The sequence below is a fragment of the Eulemur rufifrons genome, chromosome 7 (assembly GCF_041146395.1).
Source record: "Eulemur rufifrons isolate Redbay chromosome 7, OSU_ERuf_1, whole genome shotgun sequence".
Lineage (NCBI taxonomy): Eukaryota > Metazoa > Chordata > Mammalia > Primates > Lemuridae > Eulemur > Eulemur rufifrons.
This window is the reverse complement of record NC_090989.1, coordinates 132,355,321-132,373,687: the sequence shown is the minus strand read 5'-3', so window position 1 is coordinate 132,373,687 and position 18,367 is coordinate 132,355,321. Positions and strand designations below refer to the sequence as shown.

Sequence of the window (18,367 nt, the reverse complement as noted above, 5' to 3'; positions counted from 1 at the left end):
CAAGAGATTAAGAGGGAAAAACAAGGAGAGAGGAAAAAACAATCTTAGTGAAATTCAAGAGTGCTTGCTGTAAGTTATAACAGGTAAGAAAAATGGATAGATAGATACGGCTATGTATTCCTTTGTACATATGTGGTTTCGTTTCCGGTGTATTTACATAATGAATGGTGGTCTAGGAATCCTACAATCACTGACTTAACAATACACTGAGCCCAGGAGGTGGAGGCTACAGTGAGCTATGAGAGTGCCATTGCACTCAAGCCTGGGTGACAGATAAATAAAAGAATACATTGAATGATCTCTCCTCCTTACTTCAAACATGACTTTCCAATGCTGCTGTATAGATTTTTAAAAATGGAAGAAACAGCTGTTTGCTGCAGTATGGCCTAATTTTTTGATTTATCTCATTATAAATTATTTGTCTCATTCATTTATTCATGTACTGAGTCACATAATTAAATATTTGCTATATGTTACAGGCTGTGATGAAGCCTTGTGGGGTTACAGAGGTGAAGAATACAGCCTCTCTGGATTTAAGGAGGTCATGGTTTAGTAAGGAGGAGACATTACAGGTTAGAATGAAACAAGGTTTGTTAGATAAGTAAATGTAGATTGTCAAAGCATTTATCTCTGGCAAGTAGCTTAGAGTGCATTTCTATTTTTTATTAACCATAACCATTTTGATGAGCTCTTCTTCTCTTTTAACTTTAACATGTTTAACAATTGTGGTTAAATCTATATTTGGTCTTTATTATAATGCCTATGCCAGCAGTTCTCAAACTTTTTGAGAATCTCTTTACTGGGGACCCCAAACAGCTTTTGTTTATGTAGGTTATATCTTTCAGTATTTATTAGAAATTTAAACTGAGGCCGGGCATGGCGGCTTATGCCTGCAGTCTTAGTACTCTGGGAGGCCAAGGCAGGAGACCAGCCTGAGCAAGAGGGAAGACTCTGTCTCTACTAAAAATAGAAAAATTAGCCAGGTGTGGTGACATGCACCTGTGGTCCCAACTTGCTACTCAGGAGTCTGAGGCAGGAGGATCGCTTGAGCTTCAGAGTTCGAGGTTGCAGTGAGCTACGATGACACCACTGCACTCTACCCAGGGCCACAGAGCAAGACTCTGTCTCCAATAAAAAAAAATAAAATAAAACTGAGAAATTTTTAAACTACTATTTTTATTTAAAAATGACACCGATAGGCTGGGCGCGGTGGCTCACGCCTGTAATCCTAGCACTCTGGGAGGCCGAGGCGGGTGGATCTCTCAAGGTCAGGAGTTCGAGACCAGCCTGAGCAAGAGCGAGACCCCGTCTCTACTAAAAAAAAAAGAAAGAAATTATATGGACAACTAAAAATATATATACAGAAAAATTAGCCGGGCATAGTGGCGCATGCCTGTAGTCCCAGCTACTCGGGAGGCTGAGGCAGTAGGATTGCTTAAGCCGAGGAGTCTGAGGTTGCTGTGAGCTAAGCTGACGCCACGGCACTCACTCTAGCCTGGGCAACAAAGTGAGACTCTATCTCAAAAAAAAAAAAAAAAGAAAAGAAAAAAAATGACACCGATAAACTCATTACATGGTAAGATAACATTTTTATGAAAAATATATTTTCAAATAAAAAAATAGAAGACTGACATTGACTTACATTTCTGAAACTCTTTCTAATGTCCAGCTTAAGAGAAGGCAGCTGGATTGTTGTTTCTACTTGCTTTTGTACCTAATCTGTTGTGATATGTTGTTTTCATTGAAATCTGTGAAGAAAATTCAGCCTCACATAGATATGTAGTTGGAAAAGGTAGGAGGAGTACTTTAATAGCCTTTCCGGATAATTGTGGTTATTTTGGCATTTCACTGAAACTCAACAAGTGATGGTTACTTAAAGGTATTGCAGTGTGGAACCTGAAATCATTATCAGTGAACTTTTTGTACTCTGTTATATTACATTAAAATCTCATTGATTGATCTTGTACTTTATTATTTTATTTTTATTTTTTTACTTCTTAAATTAAATTAAATTAAATTTTACTTTTTGCGACAGGGTCTTACTCTGTTGCCCAGGATGGAATGCAGTGGCTCAATCATAGCTCATTGCAGCCTTGAACTCCTAGGCTCCAGCCAATCCTGCAATTTAAATGGGTCTTTTACCCAAGCAATTTTTTTTTTAACATTATGAATTGCTCATTTGGAAAATATTGGTTCACTGAGATAATCACATCTTCCATATCACATTTGTTAATATCACCACCAATCCTCATCATTATTGGGAAGCTATACAAGTTCATGGTGATGGATGCAATTCTAATTTTTGCTTGAAAGCTCAAATTTTATCATTGACAATAAATACTATGGTTATTTTCCTTGAAATGATAGGCTCCCTTTATTAATTTTTGAGAAAATATCAAATATTCTGAATAACCATAGTTTTTCTGTCATTCCTTCTTTTTAAAAGCAGTGGCTATTTCAGCTTGCAACTCAAACACTTGAGGTTTTCCTGGAGACAGTTACAATAATCGTATGGAGACATGCTTTATGCATACTTCCTATCTAATCCCATAGAATATTAAAAAGGTATATACTCAAGGTTTGAGATTTTATAAAATTAGTAATTTTTTTATTTGTTTTATTGTTTTATTTATTTATTTATTTTTGAGACAGAGTCTCGCTCTGTTGCCCAGGCTAGAGTGCCGTGGCGTCAGCCTAGCTCACAGCAACCTCAGACTCCTGGGTTCAAGCGATTCTCCTGCCTCAGCCTCCCGAGTAGCTGGGACCACAGGCATGCGCCACCATGCCCGGCTAATTTTTTCTATATAGATTTTTTAGCTGTCCAAATCATTTCTTTCTATTTTTAATAGGGACGGGTTCTCGCTCTTGCTCAGGCTGGTCTTGAACTCCTGACCTCGAGCGATCCACCCGCCTCGGCCTCCCAAAGTGCTAGGATTACAGGCGTGAGCAAAATTAGTAATTTTTACTGCTTCATCAAGGACATTGTTAAGTGAAACTGGCTTTTTTTTTTTAAAATTAACTACAAGTACAAACTGGTAAAGAATCTAATGGCTACTAAAACAGTTGGTGCCATTGCCTTGATTTTGTACTATGGTGCCAGCAGTTTTACCCACCATTGCTTTTTCACTATCCGTGCAAATGTCAATACGGTGGAAAAGGCAAATGTCTTAGTGTTATTATGAAAATAGTTTTGCCCATGTGGATCCCCTGAAAGGAGACCTCAAAGCATCTGTAGACCACATTTTGAGAGCTACTGGCATGTGTACATGCAGTACAGTTGACCTTTGAACAACTCAGCAGTCAGGGGTACCAAACCCTCAACCCTGCATGCAGTCTGTGTATAACGTTTGACTCTCCAAAAACTTAACTACTAATAGCCTACTGTTGACCAGAAGCCTTAAAGCCAATAACATTAACAGCTGATTAATACCTTTTGCATGTTGTGTGTGTTATATACTGCATTCTTGCAATAAAGTAAGCTACAGACAAGAAAATTTTACTAAGAAAATCATAAGACAGAGAAAGTGTATTTACTATTCATTAAGTGGAAATGGAGCATTATAAAGGTCTTTAGCCTCATCATCCTCATGTTTGACTAGGCTGAGGAGGAGGAGGAAGAAGAGGGGTTGGTCTTGCTGTTTCAGGGCTGGCAGAGGTGGAAGAAGGTCCATGTTTAAGTGGACCAGCACAGTTCAAACCTGTGTTGTTCAAGGGTCAACTGTATTCTCAGCTGAGCAGTATAGTGTACTATAATTGTTCCTTTTCTTTTTTTCTTTCTTTTTTTTTTTTTGAGGCTAATATTTGCTTTATCAATCTTTTGTTTATACCTTTTGATAATTGTTTTCATATAGTCCAAATGTTTCTTAATTTTCCATGAGGTCACCGCCATCAGATAATGTATTTTTTTTTCCCTTGGCTGTATCCTTCCAGAGCTATCTATTCTTTTATCTACTGCACTGCTGTCACCATGGAACTTCCCTTTATTTTTGTGCTTGGTTTTGATTTCCTGTTTCCTAGATTTTCTTCTTTTGGTTTATACCGTTTTTTTTAATGGAGCATATCTTCTAGTACTTTACTGGGCTTGAAAAGCTTATACAATGGAACAGGATATTGGGTGATGACAGCCCTCAAAGTGCCCTCTGTGCTTGGCAGGTTAGTCATAATCCTGGGGCTTCTGAATAATTATTTACATATGTATGTATCTATTTCTCCTTGTGAGTCCTTTTGTGCTCAATCTGCCTTAGGTTCTGTTTTCTGTATGCCATGTCATCCTCTTTCTGTGATTACGTATTAATTTTGATAGAGGGTCTCCTCAAATAGTTTCCTGAGAAAATGTATGTGATACATTTTTTGAGGCTTTTCATATTTGAAAATATCTTTATTTTATACTCACACTTGAATTATAATTTTGATGTGTATAGAACTCTAGGTTGAAAATAATATTTTTACATGTATGGTTTAATGCAGTGGTCCCCAGCCTTTTTGGCACGAGGGACCAGTTTCATGGAAGACAATTTTTCCACGGATCAGGAAGCAGGGGGATGGTTTCAGGATGATTTAAGTACATTACTTCTATTTCTATTTCTATTATTTCTATTATTATTTCTATTTCTATTATTATTCTATTATTTCTATTATTATTACATTGTAATATATAATGGAATAATTATATAACTCACCATAATGCAGAATCAGTTGGAGCCCTGAGCTTGTTTTCCTGCAACTAATGCTGTTGCTGATCTGACAGGAGGTGGAACTTAGGCGGTGATGTGAGCGATGGGGAGCAGCTGTAAATATAGATGAAGCTTCGCTTGCTCACCTTCTGCTATGCAGCCCAGTTCCTAACAGGCCACAGACCCATACTGGTCCATGGCCTGGGGGTTGGGGACCACAGGTTTAATAAATAATTATAAGACAAACCTTCACTAATCTCCACACAGATCATAAAATAGAATATTGAGGACACGCCAGTGGGCCCCCCCCACCCCGCCCCGTGTTCCTTTCTCCAATTGCAACTTACTCCTTCCTTTGACTTTTTGGTTAATCATTCTTTTCTTTATTGCCACATATATGTGTGTCACTAAATGGTATAGGTTATTTTTATATGAATGGAATCATACTTTATAAATGCCTCACTGTCTAGCTGCTGCTTCTCAATATCCGTTTTGTTATAGTAGCTGTAGTTGGTTAATTTTCATTGCTGTATAGTATTCTGTCATATGAAACTACCTCTTTCTCTTCTATCTTGGTGAACATTTGAGTTGTTTCTAGTTTGGAACTATTAGAAATAATGCTGCTATGAATAGTTTTGTACATGTGTCCTGGCTATCAGGTGACAAATTCTGGAGTGTACATTTAGGAGTGAAATTGCTGGGTGTGTATCTTCAGCTTTACCAGATTCTGTTGTCTTCTTGCTTCTCGTGCTGCTTTTGAGAATCTGGGTGCCATTATGAATCCTGATGCTTTCTTTATGGAAGCTCTTGTAGGCTCCCTTCTTTGTTCCCAATTGCTATGGTTTAAATGATAGTGTCCCTCCAAAATTCATGTTGAAACTTAATCCCCAGTGCAGCGGTATTAAGTGGTGTGACCTTTGGGAGATGATTAAGTCATGAGGCTCCGCCTTCTGCCTTCATGAGGACTAAGCCCTCATGAAGGATTATTAGTCTTATAAAGGGCTTGAGGTGGAAGGGTGTGCCCTTCTGTCCTTTCCTCCATGTGAGGACATAGCATTTGACCCTTCTGGAGAATGCAGCAACCATCTTGAAAGTGGAGACTGGGTCCTCACCAGACACCAAACCTGCTGGCGCCTTGATCTTGTACTTTCCAGCCTCCAGAACTGTGAGAAATAAATTTCTGTTTATAAATTACCCAGTCTGTGGTATTTTATTGTAGCAGCACAAATGGACTAATACACCAGTGTTCTGAAATTTCACAGAATTAGTCTGTTTTCATTTGTTGTATTGCACGCTTAGTGGACCTTTTCAATATGGATATGCATGTTCTTTAGTTCTGAATTATTTTATTGATGTTTCCTCCTCCATCCCCGTTCTCTGTTCTCTCTTTTGGGAACTCTCTTTTTGGATGCTGGGCCTTCTGGACTTGTCCTCTAATTTTCTTATTTCTTTTCTCCTGTTTTTCCATCTCTCAATATTTTTGCTCTACTTTTTAGAAGATTTCTTCATCTTTATTTTCCAGCCCTTCTGTTGAGTTTTTATTTCTTAGTATCCTGTCCTTTATGGATGCACTATCTTATTCCTTTGATATTATGTAGTGTTTTTTTTTTTTTGTTTGTTTATTTTTCTTTTCTTTGCATAGTTTGTTTCCTCTGTGGTGCTCTTTTCTAATTATTGTTTCTATTTTCTTCAGCTGTTTGGTGAGTCTTGGTTATCTACTCGTAATTAAGAATGGACACCTAAAAAGCTAATTGGAAGCTCTAAGCATATGGCTAGGGTTCATGACTTTGAGCTTCATCAAGGTGATCCGGCTGGGGCATTAGTTGGGGAACCCTAGATGTCACTATGTTTAGGATTTTTTTCTTTTCCAATGGCCAGATTCCCCTGTGTGGGGATAAAGGCCTGGCTGCCAAAGTTTCGGGAGGAAAAAGGGAAGAGAGCTGGGGGAATTCAACATTCAGCATGTGTGTAGGCATGTCACTTAATTGCTCCATTTTCACTATAGAACTCGTACCCTCTATCCTACAGTCCAAACATCCTCTGTTTTACCTTCTCCAGAGGTTGCACCCTTAGTCTTTTACTGATGTGGGAGAGGGGCAGTTGCCCAGCAGCCTGGAATGGGAGAGGAGATCTAGAGAGCAAATGGAAGAGTCAAGACTTAAGTTGATCTATATAGTCACAAAATATCAGAAGTTCTAAGCTTAATGAGGGAGAACTGGGGGTGGGTTAACTAAACTGGCCTTTGGTGGATAAAACATCATTATGGCAAAACTCTTGGTAGTTTTTGCTTTTAAATTTCTATGTAAGCAAAGCCCAATAAGTTTGTGTCTTAATAAACAACCTTTAAGTTCCTTAAGGCTTAGTTTATGATAGGGTGATAAAGACACACATACATGTGATCAAATTTATGAATAATTTTTCCTTACTGAACCTTAATGTAAAGAGCTATGTTGATAAAAGTAAATTTTTGGTTTTTCATGATCCAATCTGTGTCTTATTACATGATTATTCTTTTGACCTAATACGGAGATTTTATTTAATCTAATACTTATGGACATTTCATGTAAGGCATCTGGAACAAATCATTCTACAGTATTTAGGTTGTTTAGGAAAATTATAACCTGAGTTTTTAAAAAACTATAACATAGTATGATTTTTTTTTTTTTGGTATAGGATATTATCCATATGATTTTACTTCTGGATATAGCTCATATTTAAATATGAAGGTGGTTACTGGGATTATACCTTACCTGTCGTATCATATGCCTCTCCACTATTCATTAAAATTCAAAGTGTTAATCTTCTCCCCTTAATTCTTTTATTAATAAAGGATTATTGAATATTTACTGTGTACACAGAATGGTTCCTTTCACTCAAGGAACTTAAATGCATTCTCACGTGGAGGCAAAAAAAAAAAAAAAAGGAATTTACAGACTAGTTGAAGAGGGAAAACCTGCACAGATGGAACAAAGTGGTAAAATGCATTTTTAAAAGATCACAGGCAAGAAGGGGATTAAAATTGGGATATCAGTTATGAACTCAGTCATTCATTCAGCAAACATTTACTAAGGACCTTCTATGTATGTAAGTCAATTTGTTAGTCCTCAGAGCTACAAAGATAGGTTAGCCATAGTCCTGGCTCTTGAGGAGTTTACACTTCATTTGGAGGGGATAGTGTGGAAAGACTGTTACCTGTACAAGGCATGTGGGAATAGAAAGGAGGGAAGGGGATAACTAGGAGAGGGTCCACACAGTTGACATTTCAGCAGTCTTCGAAGGATAAGAGGTATTTACCAGGTGTTTACTGAGCTAGTGCAGTAAGTAGTTCAGGTGAACATAACAAGCCAATGGGAATAGAAGGAGGCAATGGATTAAGCAGATGTTTCAGCAGTAGAGTGGCTGGCTGGTTTGTGGTTAACTTTCTCTCACACTTCCCTTGTTCAAGGAGAACTCTTAAGACAGCCCATGTGGGTGGTTATCAAGGGAACAAAGCAAGGAGGAACAGGTGTGGGGAGAGAAGACATGTTTGGTTTGGTTGGTTTGAAGTGCTTGCAGGACATTTGCATAAAAGTGTCCAGTAGGTTCTTGGGAATTAAAGGCCTGGTGCTCAGGCCAGACAGACCCTGGAAAAATAGTGGGTGTTCTACAGGAAAAAAAAAAAAAGCAAATTTCCCCCAGGTTTGTTCTTGGCTCTGATGGAAAAGAAAATGGGGCCATTTAGCTATTGAAGCTACTTTTTAAACCAGCATTTAAGACTCCAATTTTAGTAGTAAGTTCTTTGAGTCTTATAACAGTTACTTTTTAAAAATATGTAATAGTAAATCTTATTGCTAGATTTTTATTACTTTCATTTTTATACAAAAGAAATATTTTTAAAAAGAACTTTATTTACTATAACCACTGCTTTCCATTTTCAAGAAGTTAGTAAATAGAAATGTGATTATTATAAGTGGTAAATAGGAAATCTAGAAAGCCAGCTTCTAACGGACAAGATGAAAATGCTGAATAATTAACACTGGCTTATCCAAAAAGAGTAATTTCTTTTTAATCCCAGGAATGGTGGATTGCGAAACAATGGAAGATGTGTATATGGCTTCAGTGGAAACAGATCGAGGAGTAAAGGAACAGTTACACCTTTATGACACCAGAGGCCTGCAGGAAGGCGTGGAGCTGCCAAAGCATTATTTTTCATTTGCTGATGGCTTTGTTCTCGTGTACAGTGTGAATAACCTTGAATCCTTTCAAAGAGTGGAGCTTCTGAAGAAAGAAATTGATAAGTTCAAAGACAAAAAAGAGGTAAGTGGGTATATTAAAAATGCCAAATGTGAATTATATCATTTAAATTATAGCATGGACTTTTGGGTAGTTTAAATATTTTAAAACCATTAAATTATATTCTGAGTATTTGTAAAACCATCATAATTTTTTTCTTAGCCCAGGAAATATAGGACTGACTGAATTCAGTCAAGACCAGCATTTGACTTTCTGTCTTTAGCTTATTACATGTACAAGTTGTGTTTTAATGACTCCACATCTCAAGTATTAACCTGGCTCATCACATGTTGTTTGGGATCACTGTTTCCGTGGGCTTTTTATGCTCTGCTTGGCTAAATAGGATTCTTGTCTTCAGCCTTACAAAAAATGGGGGGGGGGGGGCTAATAAATAATTATTGGATGCAACCCATTTACCACTTAAAAATAAGACCTGCATGCCTTACTGTGGTCTGTAAAGCCTTAGGTGACCTGGCCCATGCATATCCTTTTCATATTTATCATTCTTCTCCTCTCTCATTATGGTGACATTGGTCTACTTTCTGTTTTTCCAGCATGATGATTTTGTTCTCCTGTTAAGTCCTTCTCAATTGCTTATTCCCCTGCCCGGAACTCGCTTATCTCAAATCTTTCTCCAGATCTTCGCATGGCTGACTCTTCATCATCTAGGGAACCATGTAATGTACTAGTTAATAGCACTGGCTAGGTGTTTTTAACCTATATGCCATCCCCACCCCCTCCTTAACCCTTACTAACCACTGATCTGTTCTCTGTTTCTATAATTTTGTCATTTCAAGGGTGTTATATAAATGGAATCATGTATATGTAATCTTTTGGGATTGGCTTTTTTCACTCAGCATAATTCTCTGGAGATTCATCCAAGTCCTTGCATGCATCAATAGTTCATTCCTTTTTATTTCTGAATGGTATTCCATGGTAAGGATGTACCCAACTTTGTTTAACCATTTATCTGTGGTAGGTCATCTGGTGTTGATTTTTTATTTTTATTATTTTGAATACTATTTACTTTGTGAATAGATACAATTATTCACAAGGTTTCTTCAAAAGATACAAAAAGGAAAGGAATGATACTTCCTCTTCCACCTGTTTCCCATCTTTCCCATCTAAACAGGTAAATGCTGTAATTATTTTCTTGGGTATCCTCCACATTCCCCTCCCTGCTCCTCCAAAATTGAAAGAATAGTTGAACTACCCATACTTGATACTCAAATCTTGGCTTGGCTTCTTGGCTTTTCTGCCTCAGTTTCCTTATCTATAAAATGAGGATAATAGTACCTTCCTTATATTATGGGGATTTAAGCATAATAATTCAACAAATACTTATTGATCTACTACTATGTACCAGGCATTTTTGTAGGTGCAAAGAATGTAGTACAAACAAAACAAAGTCCCTATCCTCATACAGCTTCTATTTTGGGAGAGGGAGGGAGAGAGATAATAAATACACGTTATAAAGAATGAGGCATTGTAGAAAAGTAAAGCAGGTTGGGGAGTGAGGGCACTATTTTCTGTGGGGTGACCTGGGAAGGCATTCCTGATAAGGTGACTTTTAGCAGAGATTTAAAGGAAGTGAGGAGGGAGGGAACTGAGCTGATGTCTGGAGGAAGAGTGTTCCAGGTAGAGGAAATAGCTAGTGCAAGGATCTGAGGCAGAAGTTTGCTTGCCATGCTCAGGAAACAGCAGTGAAACCAGGGTGGGTTTGAAGGTGTGTTGTAGGAAATGAAGGCAACACTTTGGCTTTCACTTTTAGTGAGCTCGGAAGCCACTGGTTTTGAGCAAAGGAAGGGCATGATATGGCTTAAGTTGCATCTATTTATTTTCATGTTTGGTTTTTTAAAAATTGAATAGGTAATGTTTGCACATGGTTCAAAAATGAAAATGATATGTAAAAAGGACTATAGTGAAGTCTGGTTCCCACCACTGGCCTTAACCACCATGATCCTGTACCTGAAGCATGCTTTTTTTTTTTTTTTGGTGGTTAAGATTCTTTTTTTTTTTTTTTTATTTCATCTTATTGTTATGGGGGATACAGAATTGCAGGTTACATACGTTGCCCATGTACCGCCTTTCCCCCCAAGTCAGGGCTCCAGGCGTGTCTGTTCCTCAGGTAGTGCGCGTTGCACCCATCATGTAGGTATATATCCCTCCCTTCCCCACCCCCACTTCCCGAGTCAGCACCTTCAAGCGTTACCATTCCCCAAACGGTGCGCAATGCACTCATTGTGTAGGCATACCCCCATCCCCTCCCCCACCCCCACCTCAGTCTGATATCTGATTAGTGTCGTTCCCAGATGTGTATTTAGGTGATGTTCAGGGAAACCAATTTTCTGGTGAGTACATGTGATGCTTGTTTTTCCATTCTTGGGATACTTCACTTAATATAATGGGTTCCAACTCTCCCCAGGAGAACCATAGAGATGTCGTATCTTCATTGTTCCTTATAGCTGAGTAATATTCCATGGTATACATATACCACAGCTTACTAATCCAATCATGTATTGATGGGCATTTGGGTTGTTTCCACATCTTTGCTATTGTGAATTGTGCTGCTATAAACATTCGGGTACATGTGTCTTTGTTAAAGAATGACCTTTTTTCATTTGGGTATATGCCCAATAATGGGATTGCTGGGTGAAATGGCAGGTCTACTTGAATCTGTTTAAGATACCTCCATAATGCTTTCCACAGGGGTTGCACTAGTTTGCAGTCCCACCAGCAGTGTATTAGTGTTCCTGTCTCTCCACACCCACGCCAACATGTGTTGTTTTGGGTTTTTTTGATAAAGGCCATTCTCACTGGGGTTAAGTGATATCTCATTGTGGTTTTGATTTGCATTTCTCTGATGATTAGGGATGTTGAGCATTTTTTCATATGTTTGTTAGCCATTCTTATATCTTCTTTCGAGAAGTTCCTATTCATGTCATTTGCCCACTTTTTGATAGGGTTGCTTGATTTTTTCTTGCTGACTTTCCTGAGTTCTAAATAGATTCTTGTTATCAGTCCTTTATCTGATGTGTAGTATGCAAAAATTTTTTCCCATTCTGTAGGTGGTCTGTTTATTCTCTGGACTGTTTCTTTGGCTGTGCAGAAGCTTTTTAATTTAATCATGTCCCATTCATTTATTTTTGTTGCTGCTGTGATTGCCTTGGGGGTCTTCTTCATAAATTCTTTGCCTAGGCCAATGTCTGTAAGAGTCTTTCCTACATTTTCTTCTAGAATTCTGATTGTATCACGCCTAAGGCTTAAGTCTGTTATCCACTGTGATTTGATTTTTGTGAGAGGTGAAAGCTGTGGGTCCTGTTTCAGTCTTCTACAAGTGGCTAACCACTTCTCCCAGCACCATTTATTGAATAGGGATTCTTGTCCCCAGAGTATATTCTTTCCTGCTTTGTCAAAAATTAGGTGGCTATATGAGGATGGATCTATATTTGAATTTTCTGTTGTGTTCCACTGGTCTGTGTCCCTGTACCTGTGCCAATACTAGGCTGTTTTAAGAACCATGGCCTTGTAGTATAGTTTGAGGTCTGGCAAATTAATACCTCCCATTTTGTTTTTGTTGCTTAAAATTGCTTTTGCTATACGGGGTCTTCTATGATTCCATACAAAGTGTATAGTTATTTTCTCTATGTCTGTAAAGAATGATGTTGGTAATTTAATAGGGATTGCATTGAATCTGTAGATCACTTTGGGTAGTATAGACATTTTAACAATGTTGATTCTTCCGATCCACGAGCATGGTATATTTTTCCATCTATTTGCAAGTTCTGCTATTTCTTTTCTCAGTGTTTCATAGTTTTCCTTATAGAGGTCCTTTACCTCTTTAGTTAGGTATATACCTAGATATTTTATTTTCTTTGTTGCTATTTTGAAGGGTATTGAGTCTTTAATTTGGTTTTCCGATTGACTGTTATTGGCATATATAAATGCCTCTGATTTGTGTATATTAATTTTGTAGCCTGAGACTTTGCTATATTCATTAATCAATTCCAGGAGTCTCATGGTTGAATCCTGGGGGTTTTCCAGATATAGCATGATATCATCAGCAAAAAGTGAGAGTTTGATCTCTTCCTTCCCTATTTGGACTCCCTTGATTTTGCTCTCTTGCCTGATAGCTCTCGCAAGGACTTCCAATACTATGTTGAAAAGTAATGGGGACAGTGGGCAGCCGTGTCTGGTTCCAGTTCTAAGTGGGAGTGCTTTCAATTTTTCCCCGTTCAGAATGATGTTGGCTGTGGGTTTGTCATATATGGCTCATATCATTTTTAGGTAGGTTCCATCAACGCCTATTTTGTTAAGCGTTTTTATTATAAAAGGGTGTTGAATTTTGTCAAATGCTTTTTCTGCATCTAATGAGAGTATCATATGGTTTTTGTTTTTGCTTCTCTTTATATGGTGAATTACATTTATAGATTTACGTATGTTGAACCACCCCTGCATCTCTGGGATGAAGCCCACTTGGTCGTGGTGGATTATTTTTTTGATAAGTACTTGGATTCGATTTGCTAGTATTTTATTGAAAATTTTTGCATCTATATTCATGAGAGAAATTGGTCTGTAGTTCTCTATTTTTGTTGTGTCCTTTCCTGGTTTTGGTATCAATGTTATATTGGCTTGGTAGAACGTGTTGGGGAGAATTCCATCCTTCTCAATATTGGAGAATAGTTTATGTAGGATGGGCACCAGTTCTTCTTTGTATGTATGGTAAAATTCAGGTGTGAACCCATCTGGACCAGGGCTTTTCTTTTTGGGAAGGTTTTTTATTGCTGTTTCGATTTCAGTTCTTGATATTGGTCTGTTCAGGTACTCTATTTCTTCCTGGTTGAGCCTGGGAAGACTATGTGTTTCTAAAAATTTGTCCATTTCCTCCGCATTCTCCAGTTTGTGTGCATAAAGATTTTTGTAGAATTCATAGATGATATCTTGTATCTCTGTGAGATCGGTTGTGATTTCTCCTTTCATGTTCCTAATGGAGGTTATTAGAGATTTTACTTTTGTGCTCTTGGTTAGTCTAGCCAGGAGTGTGTCTATTTTGTTTATCTTTTCAAAGAACCAACTTTTTGTTTTATTAATTTCCCTTATAGTTTCTTTGTTGTCCTTTTCATTTAATTCTGATTTGATCTTAGTAATTTCTCGCCTTCTGCTGGGTTTGGGATCGTTCTGTTCTTCTTTCTCCAGCTCTTTGAGTCTATTCGTTAGGTTGTCTATTTGCATGTTTTCTGTCTTTTTGATATAGGCATTTATGGATATGAATTTTCCTCTCAGGACTGCTTTAGCTGCGTCCCATAGATTTTGATAAGTTGTATCTCCATTGTCATTTAATTCAAAGAAATTTTTGATTTCCATCTTGATTTTTTCCTTTATAGAATAATTATTCAGGAGAAAGTTATTTAGCTTCCATGACTTTGGGTAAGAGTGAGGGTTTCTGTTTGTGATCATTGTTACTTTTATTCCGCTGTGATCTGAGAAGATGCATGGTATAATTTCTATTTTTTTGAATTTTTTAAGACATGCTTTATGTCCTAAGACATGGTCAGTCTTAGAAAATGTCCCGTGAGCTGATGAGAAGAATGTTATATTCTGTGGACTTTGGGTAGAATGTCCTATAGATGTCAGCCATGCCCATTTGTTCTAGCATTCTATTTAGGTCCATTATGTCTTTATTTTCTGTTTAGAGGATCTGTCCTGTACTGTCAGTGGGGTGTTAAAGTCTCCAGCTATTACAGTATTGTTATCTATCATTTGGTTGAGATCTAGTAGGGTTTGCTTTATGAATCTAGATGCACCTAGGTTGGGTGCATATATATTGAGTATAGTCATGGCTTCTTGTTGAATTGTGCCTTTAACCAGTATGTAGTAGCCATCTTTGTCTTTTATTATTTTTGTTGATTTGAAAGCTAAGTTATTAGAAATTAAGATTGCCACACCAGCTTTCTTTTGGTTACTGTTTGCTTGAAATATCGATTTCCATCCTTTTATTTTCAGTCTAAATGCATCTTTGCAGGTTAGGTGAGTTTCTTGAAGACAGCAGATACTTGGATTGTGTTTTTTTATCCATTGGGCCAGTCTATGTCTCTTGAGCGGGGAATTTAAGCCATTCACATTTATTGAGAAAACTGATAAGTGAGACAGTTTTTTGTTCAGCTTGTTGGGTAGAACTTCATTGCAATGTTTTCTCTCCTGAGCCATTGTGGTATCTGGAATTTGATCTTTAGCTCTTGAGTAGTTTTACACTCGTGGATCTTTCTTGTGCTGATCCGTGTGTAATTCTCTTTTGAGTACTTCTTGGAGGGCTGGTCTTGTCTTGGTGAATTCCCTCAACCTTTGTTTATCTGAGAATGTCTTAATTTCTCCTTCATATAGAAAACTTAGCTTAGCTGGGTACAAGATTCTAGGCTGGGCATTATTCTGTTTTAGAAGCGTGAAAATGGGGTCCCAACCTCTTCTTGCTTGTAAGGTTTCAGCTGAGAAACTGGCGTAATTCTGATGGGTTTTCCTTTGTAAGTTACCTGTTTCTTTCTCCTTACAGCTCGGAGAAGAGACTCTTTAGTGGTTATTTTGGTCAGCCTGATGACTACGTGGCGTGGTGTTTTCCTATTTGCTATGAATCTCCCAGGGGTCCTTTGAGCTTCTTGAATCTGTATGTCTAGAGTATTGGCAAGGCCTGGCAAATTTTCCTCGATTATGTCTTCAAATAGCTTGTCCAACCCTTGCTTATTATCTTCTTCACCCTCAGGAATGCCAATAACTCTCAAGTTAGGTTTCTTCACATAATCCCACATTTCTTGAAGACTCAGATCATTTTTCTTACTTTTTTGATCTATCTCTGTGACTGACTTATTTAGTTGGAAGGAGTTATCTTCAATTTCTGAGATTCTTTCCTCTGTTTGATCTACCCTGCTCTTGAGACTTTCCACAGTGTTTTGTAGCTCTCTGAGTGAATTCTTCATTTCTAGGAGTTCAGCTTGGTTTTTCTTCAATATTTCAATTTCTTTAGTGAATTTTTCCTCCAAATCCTGTATTTTTTTTGTGGTTTCCTTGTATTGGTTATCCATTGATTCTTGTATATTATTCAGCTTGTTTATGATCCATAATTGGAATTCTTCCTGTGACATGTTGGTGTTTTGAGTCTGGTTTGTGTCAAATGGTTGAGAGCTGGTATTTCTCTTTGGGGGTGAGCTTTCCGTTTGATTCTTTGTGCTCTCCGTGTTTTTTCGCTGGGCCCTTCCCATCTAGATTTATCGTTGGATCTTTTCTTATAGATTTAGTCTGGTTAACAGCACTCTTTGTGCTCTATTCTTAAGCTGTGAAGCAGTCTAGGTATGTTGCTTCTTTTGGCAAGAGGAGGAGACTGTTGTGTATTGTTTAGAGATTTTTCTATTTCAGTTGGGGGACTGCTTCTGATGGGTCCAATCCTAGAGGATTAGAGTGATCCAAGACCGCTTTGGTGAGTTAGGACACTCTGTTATGGTCTTTCAGTAGGCAGGCAGGGTCCACACTAGTAGTAGACCAAAATTCTCTTTGTTTGTTTGTTTGTTTGTTTCTCTTTGGTTCTTCCTCTATAGGGGAGGTTTCTGTCTCTATCCGCAGGAAAGGTACTAGCTATGGGGAGTGGATGGTGCCCTCACTCGCTCAGCGCCCCAGTTGCTGCAGCTCCCATGGGCAAAAGTCTGCCTTGGCCCAATGTCCCCAGGGACCAGACTCCACACTCTCGCTTCTGGAGAAGTATTCGGTGTTTACACATGGGCAGGGCCCCTATATAAGGTCCATGGACCAGGGGAGGGGGCCGTTCAGGGAGCCTCTTGGCACCCTATTGCTCCGCAGTGACTTGGCTTTGGGCCCCAAGATGGCGATTGTGCGCCCTCAGATAGCCGGCACTGGGGGTGACTGCTCAGGATCTGGTATGTACCAGAGCCAGGGGCCTGGCTCGTTCCGAAGCTCACCGTGGGTCTCCAGTTAGAAGGCGAAAAGAGAGGAGAAAGTAAAAGAAAAGAAAAGAAGAGGAAAGAAAGAAAAGAAAGAGAAGAAAAAGAAAGAGAAAAGAAAAAAAGAAGAAAAAAAAGAAAAAGAAAAAACAAAAAACCAAACCAAAAACACCAAAAACATAAACAAAAAAGAACAAAAACAAACCTACACAGTACCACGCCACACCGCAAAGCGAAAAGATACACAAATCTGAAGTATATAGTTCAGCGATTTAAAGTTTTTTGTTTTTACGCCTTAGCGCAGCTCCGCCCCTTCACGCCTGCCGGGCTGGGTCCCGAGCAGCAATTTAAAGTTTTTGTTTTTATGCCTTAGCACAGCTCCGCCCCTTCATGCCCGTTCAGCTGGGTCCCGAGTGGTTTCGGAGTCGATTTTAAGATGGCGTCTGTGCGCCCGCAGAGCTCCTGGGGTGGTGGGGATCTAGCCTCCGTGTTCAAAAAGGCGCGGCAGCCAGAGGCCCAGAGGGCAAAGGTGCCCACCGAGGCTGTCTGGCTCGTGAGCCGCCGCAAAAAAAAACCAGAAAAAATTCACCAAGAATAAAATATATAGTTCGGCGAGCCTATTTTTTTTTTTTTTTTTTTTTTTTTACGCCTTAGCACAGCTCTGCCCCTTCACGCTGAGCGCGGCCCCGGCGGAGATTCCCCCAGGGTCCAAGCTGTTCACCCTTTATTGCTACCCAGCGTGCTCATGCATATCCCGCACTCCTGGTGTTGGTTCAGAGACCAGCAGAGGGCGCCAGGCAGAGAGAGCCGCTAGGCACTTTATGGCTCCCGAGTGGTTTCGCCCTCGCTTTCAAGATGGCGCCTGCAGAGCTCCAGGGCTGGAGGGGACCGGCTCCCCGGCAGGCAGAGACCGCCACTGCCCGGGGGCTGGCCAGCAAGGACACGCACCGGGGGGCACCGGCTGGAGAACCGCCCAAAAAGGCAGCACGGAGGCACAACGTTATTTGCTGTCCGGGGATCTTTTGTGTTTTTCCGCCCTGGCGTAGGACCGTCCCTCCTCGCCAAGCGCTGTCTCAGCTGAGAGCCCCCAGGTTCTAAGGTATTTTCCCGAAAAAGCCTCCTGTCTGCAATGCCCCACATATCCCTTGGTGATTCTACACTGGCCTGAGGCAGGTCTCTAATCAATTGGGAGCAGAGGTCATTGAGGAGAGCAAGCCGCTTTCCCAAGAGGCTGCACCCGGCCCGGCTGGGGGCAGGCGTAGCCGACCTGCGCTCCGCTGGCTACTGTCTGTCCGCGTTCCGCAGAATGCCGCGATCCTAATTTTCGTTCACCTCAGACCTCACTCGCTCTGTTTGTCCCACGTTGATTTTCCGTGGATTCAGACCGCTGTTCCTGTGTGGGAGTGGTCTTCTAGCGTTGGGGCAGGTCCGGATCCATGTCTTCCTCACCGGGAGCGCAGATCCAGGCAGTCACCACCA

At 39.5% G+C, this 18,367-nt stretch overlaps 1 protein-coding gene across 1 annotated transcript in view; it reads left to right on the top strand.

Annotated features, from left to right (window-relative positions):
* The window catches only part of NKIRAS1 (NFKB inhibitor interacting Ras like 1), a 29,956-nt gene that overhangs the window by 7,617 nt on the left and 3,972 nt on the right, over positions 1 to 18,367 (top strand). Inside the window, exon 3 of the mRNA XM_069473298.1 lies at positions 8,728 to 8,969. Within this exon, the coding sequence (XP_069329399.1) occupies positions 8,728 to 8,969 (242 nt within the window). The remainder of the gene's footprint in view (positions 1 to 8,727; positions 8,970 to 18,367) is intronic.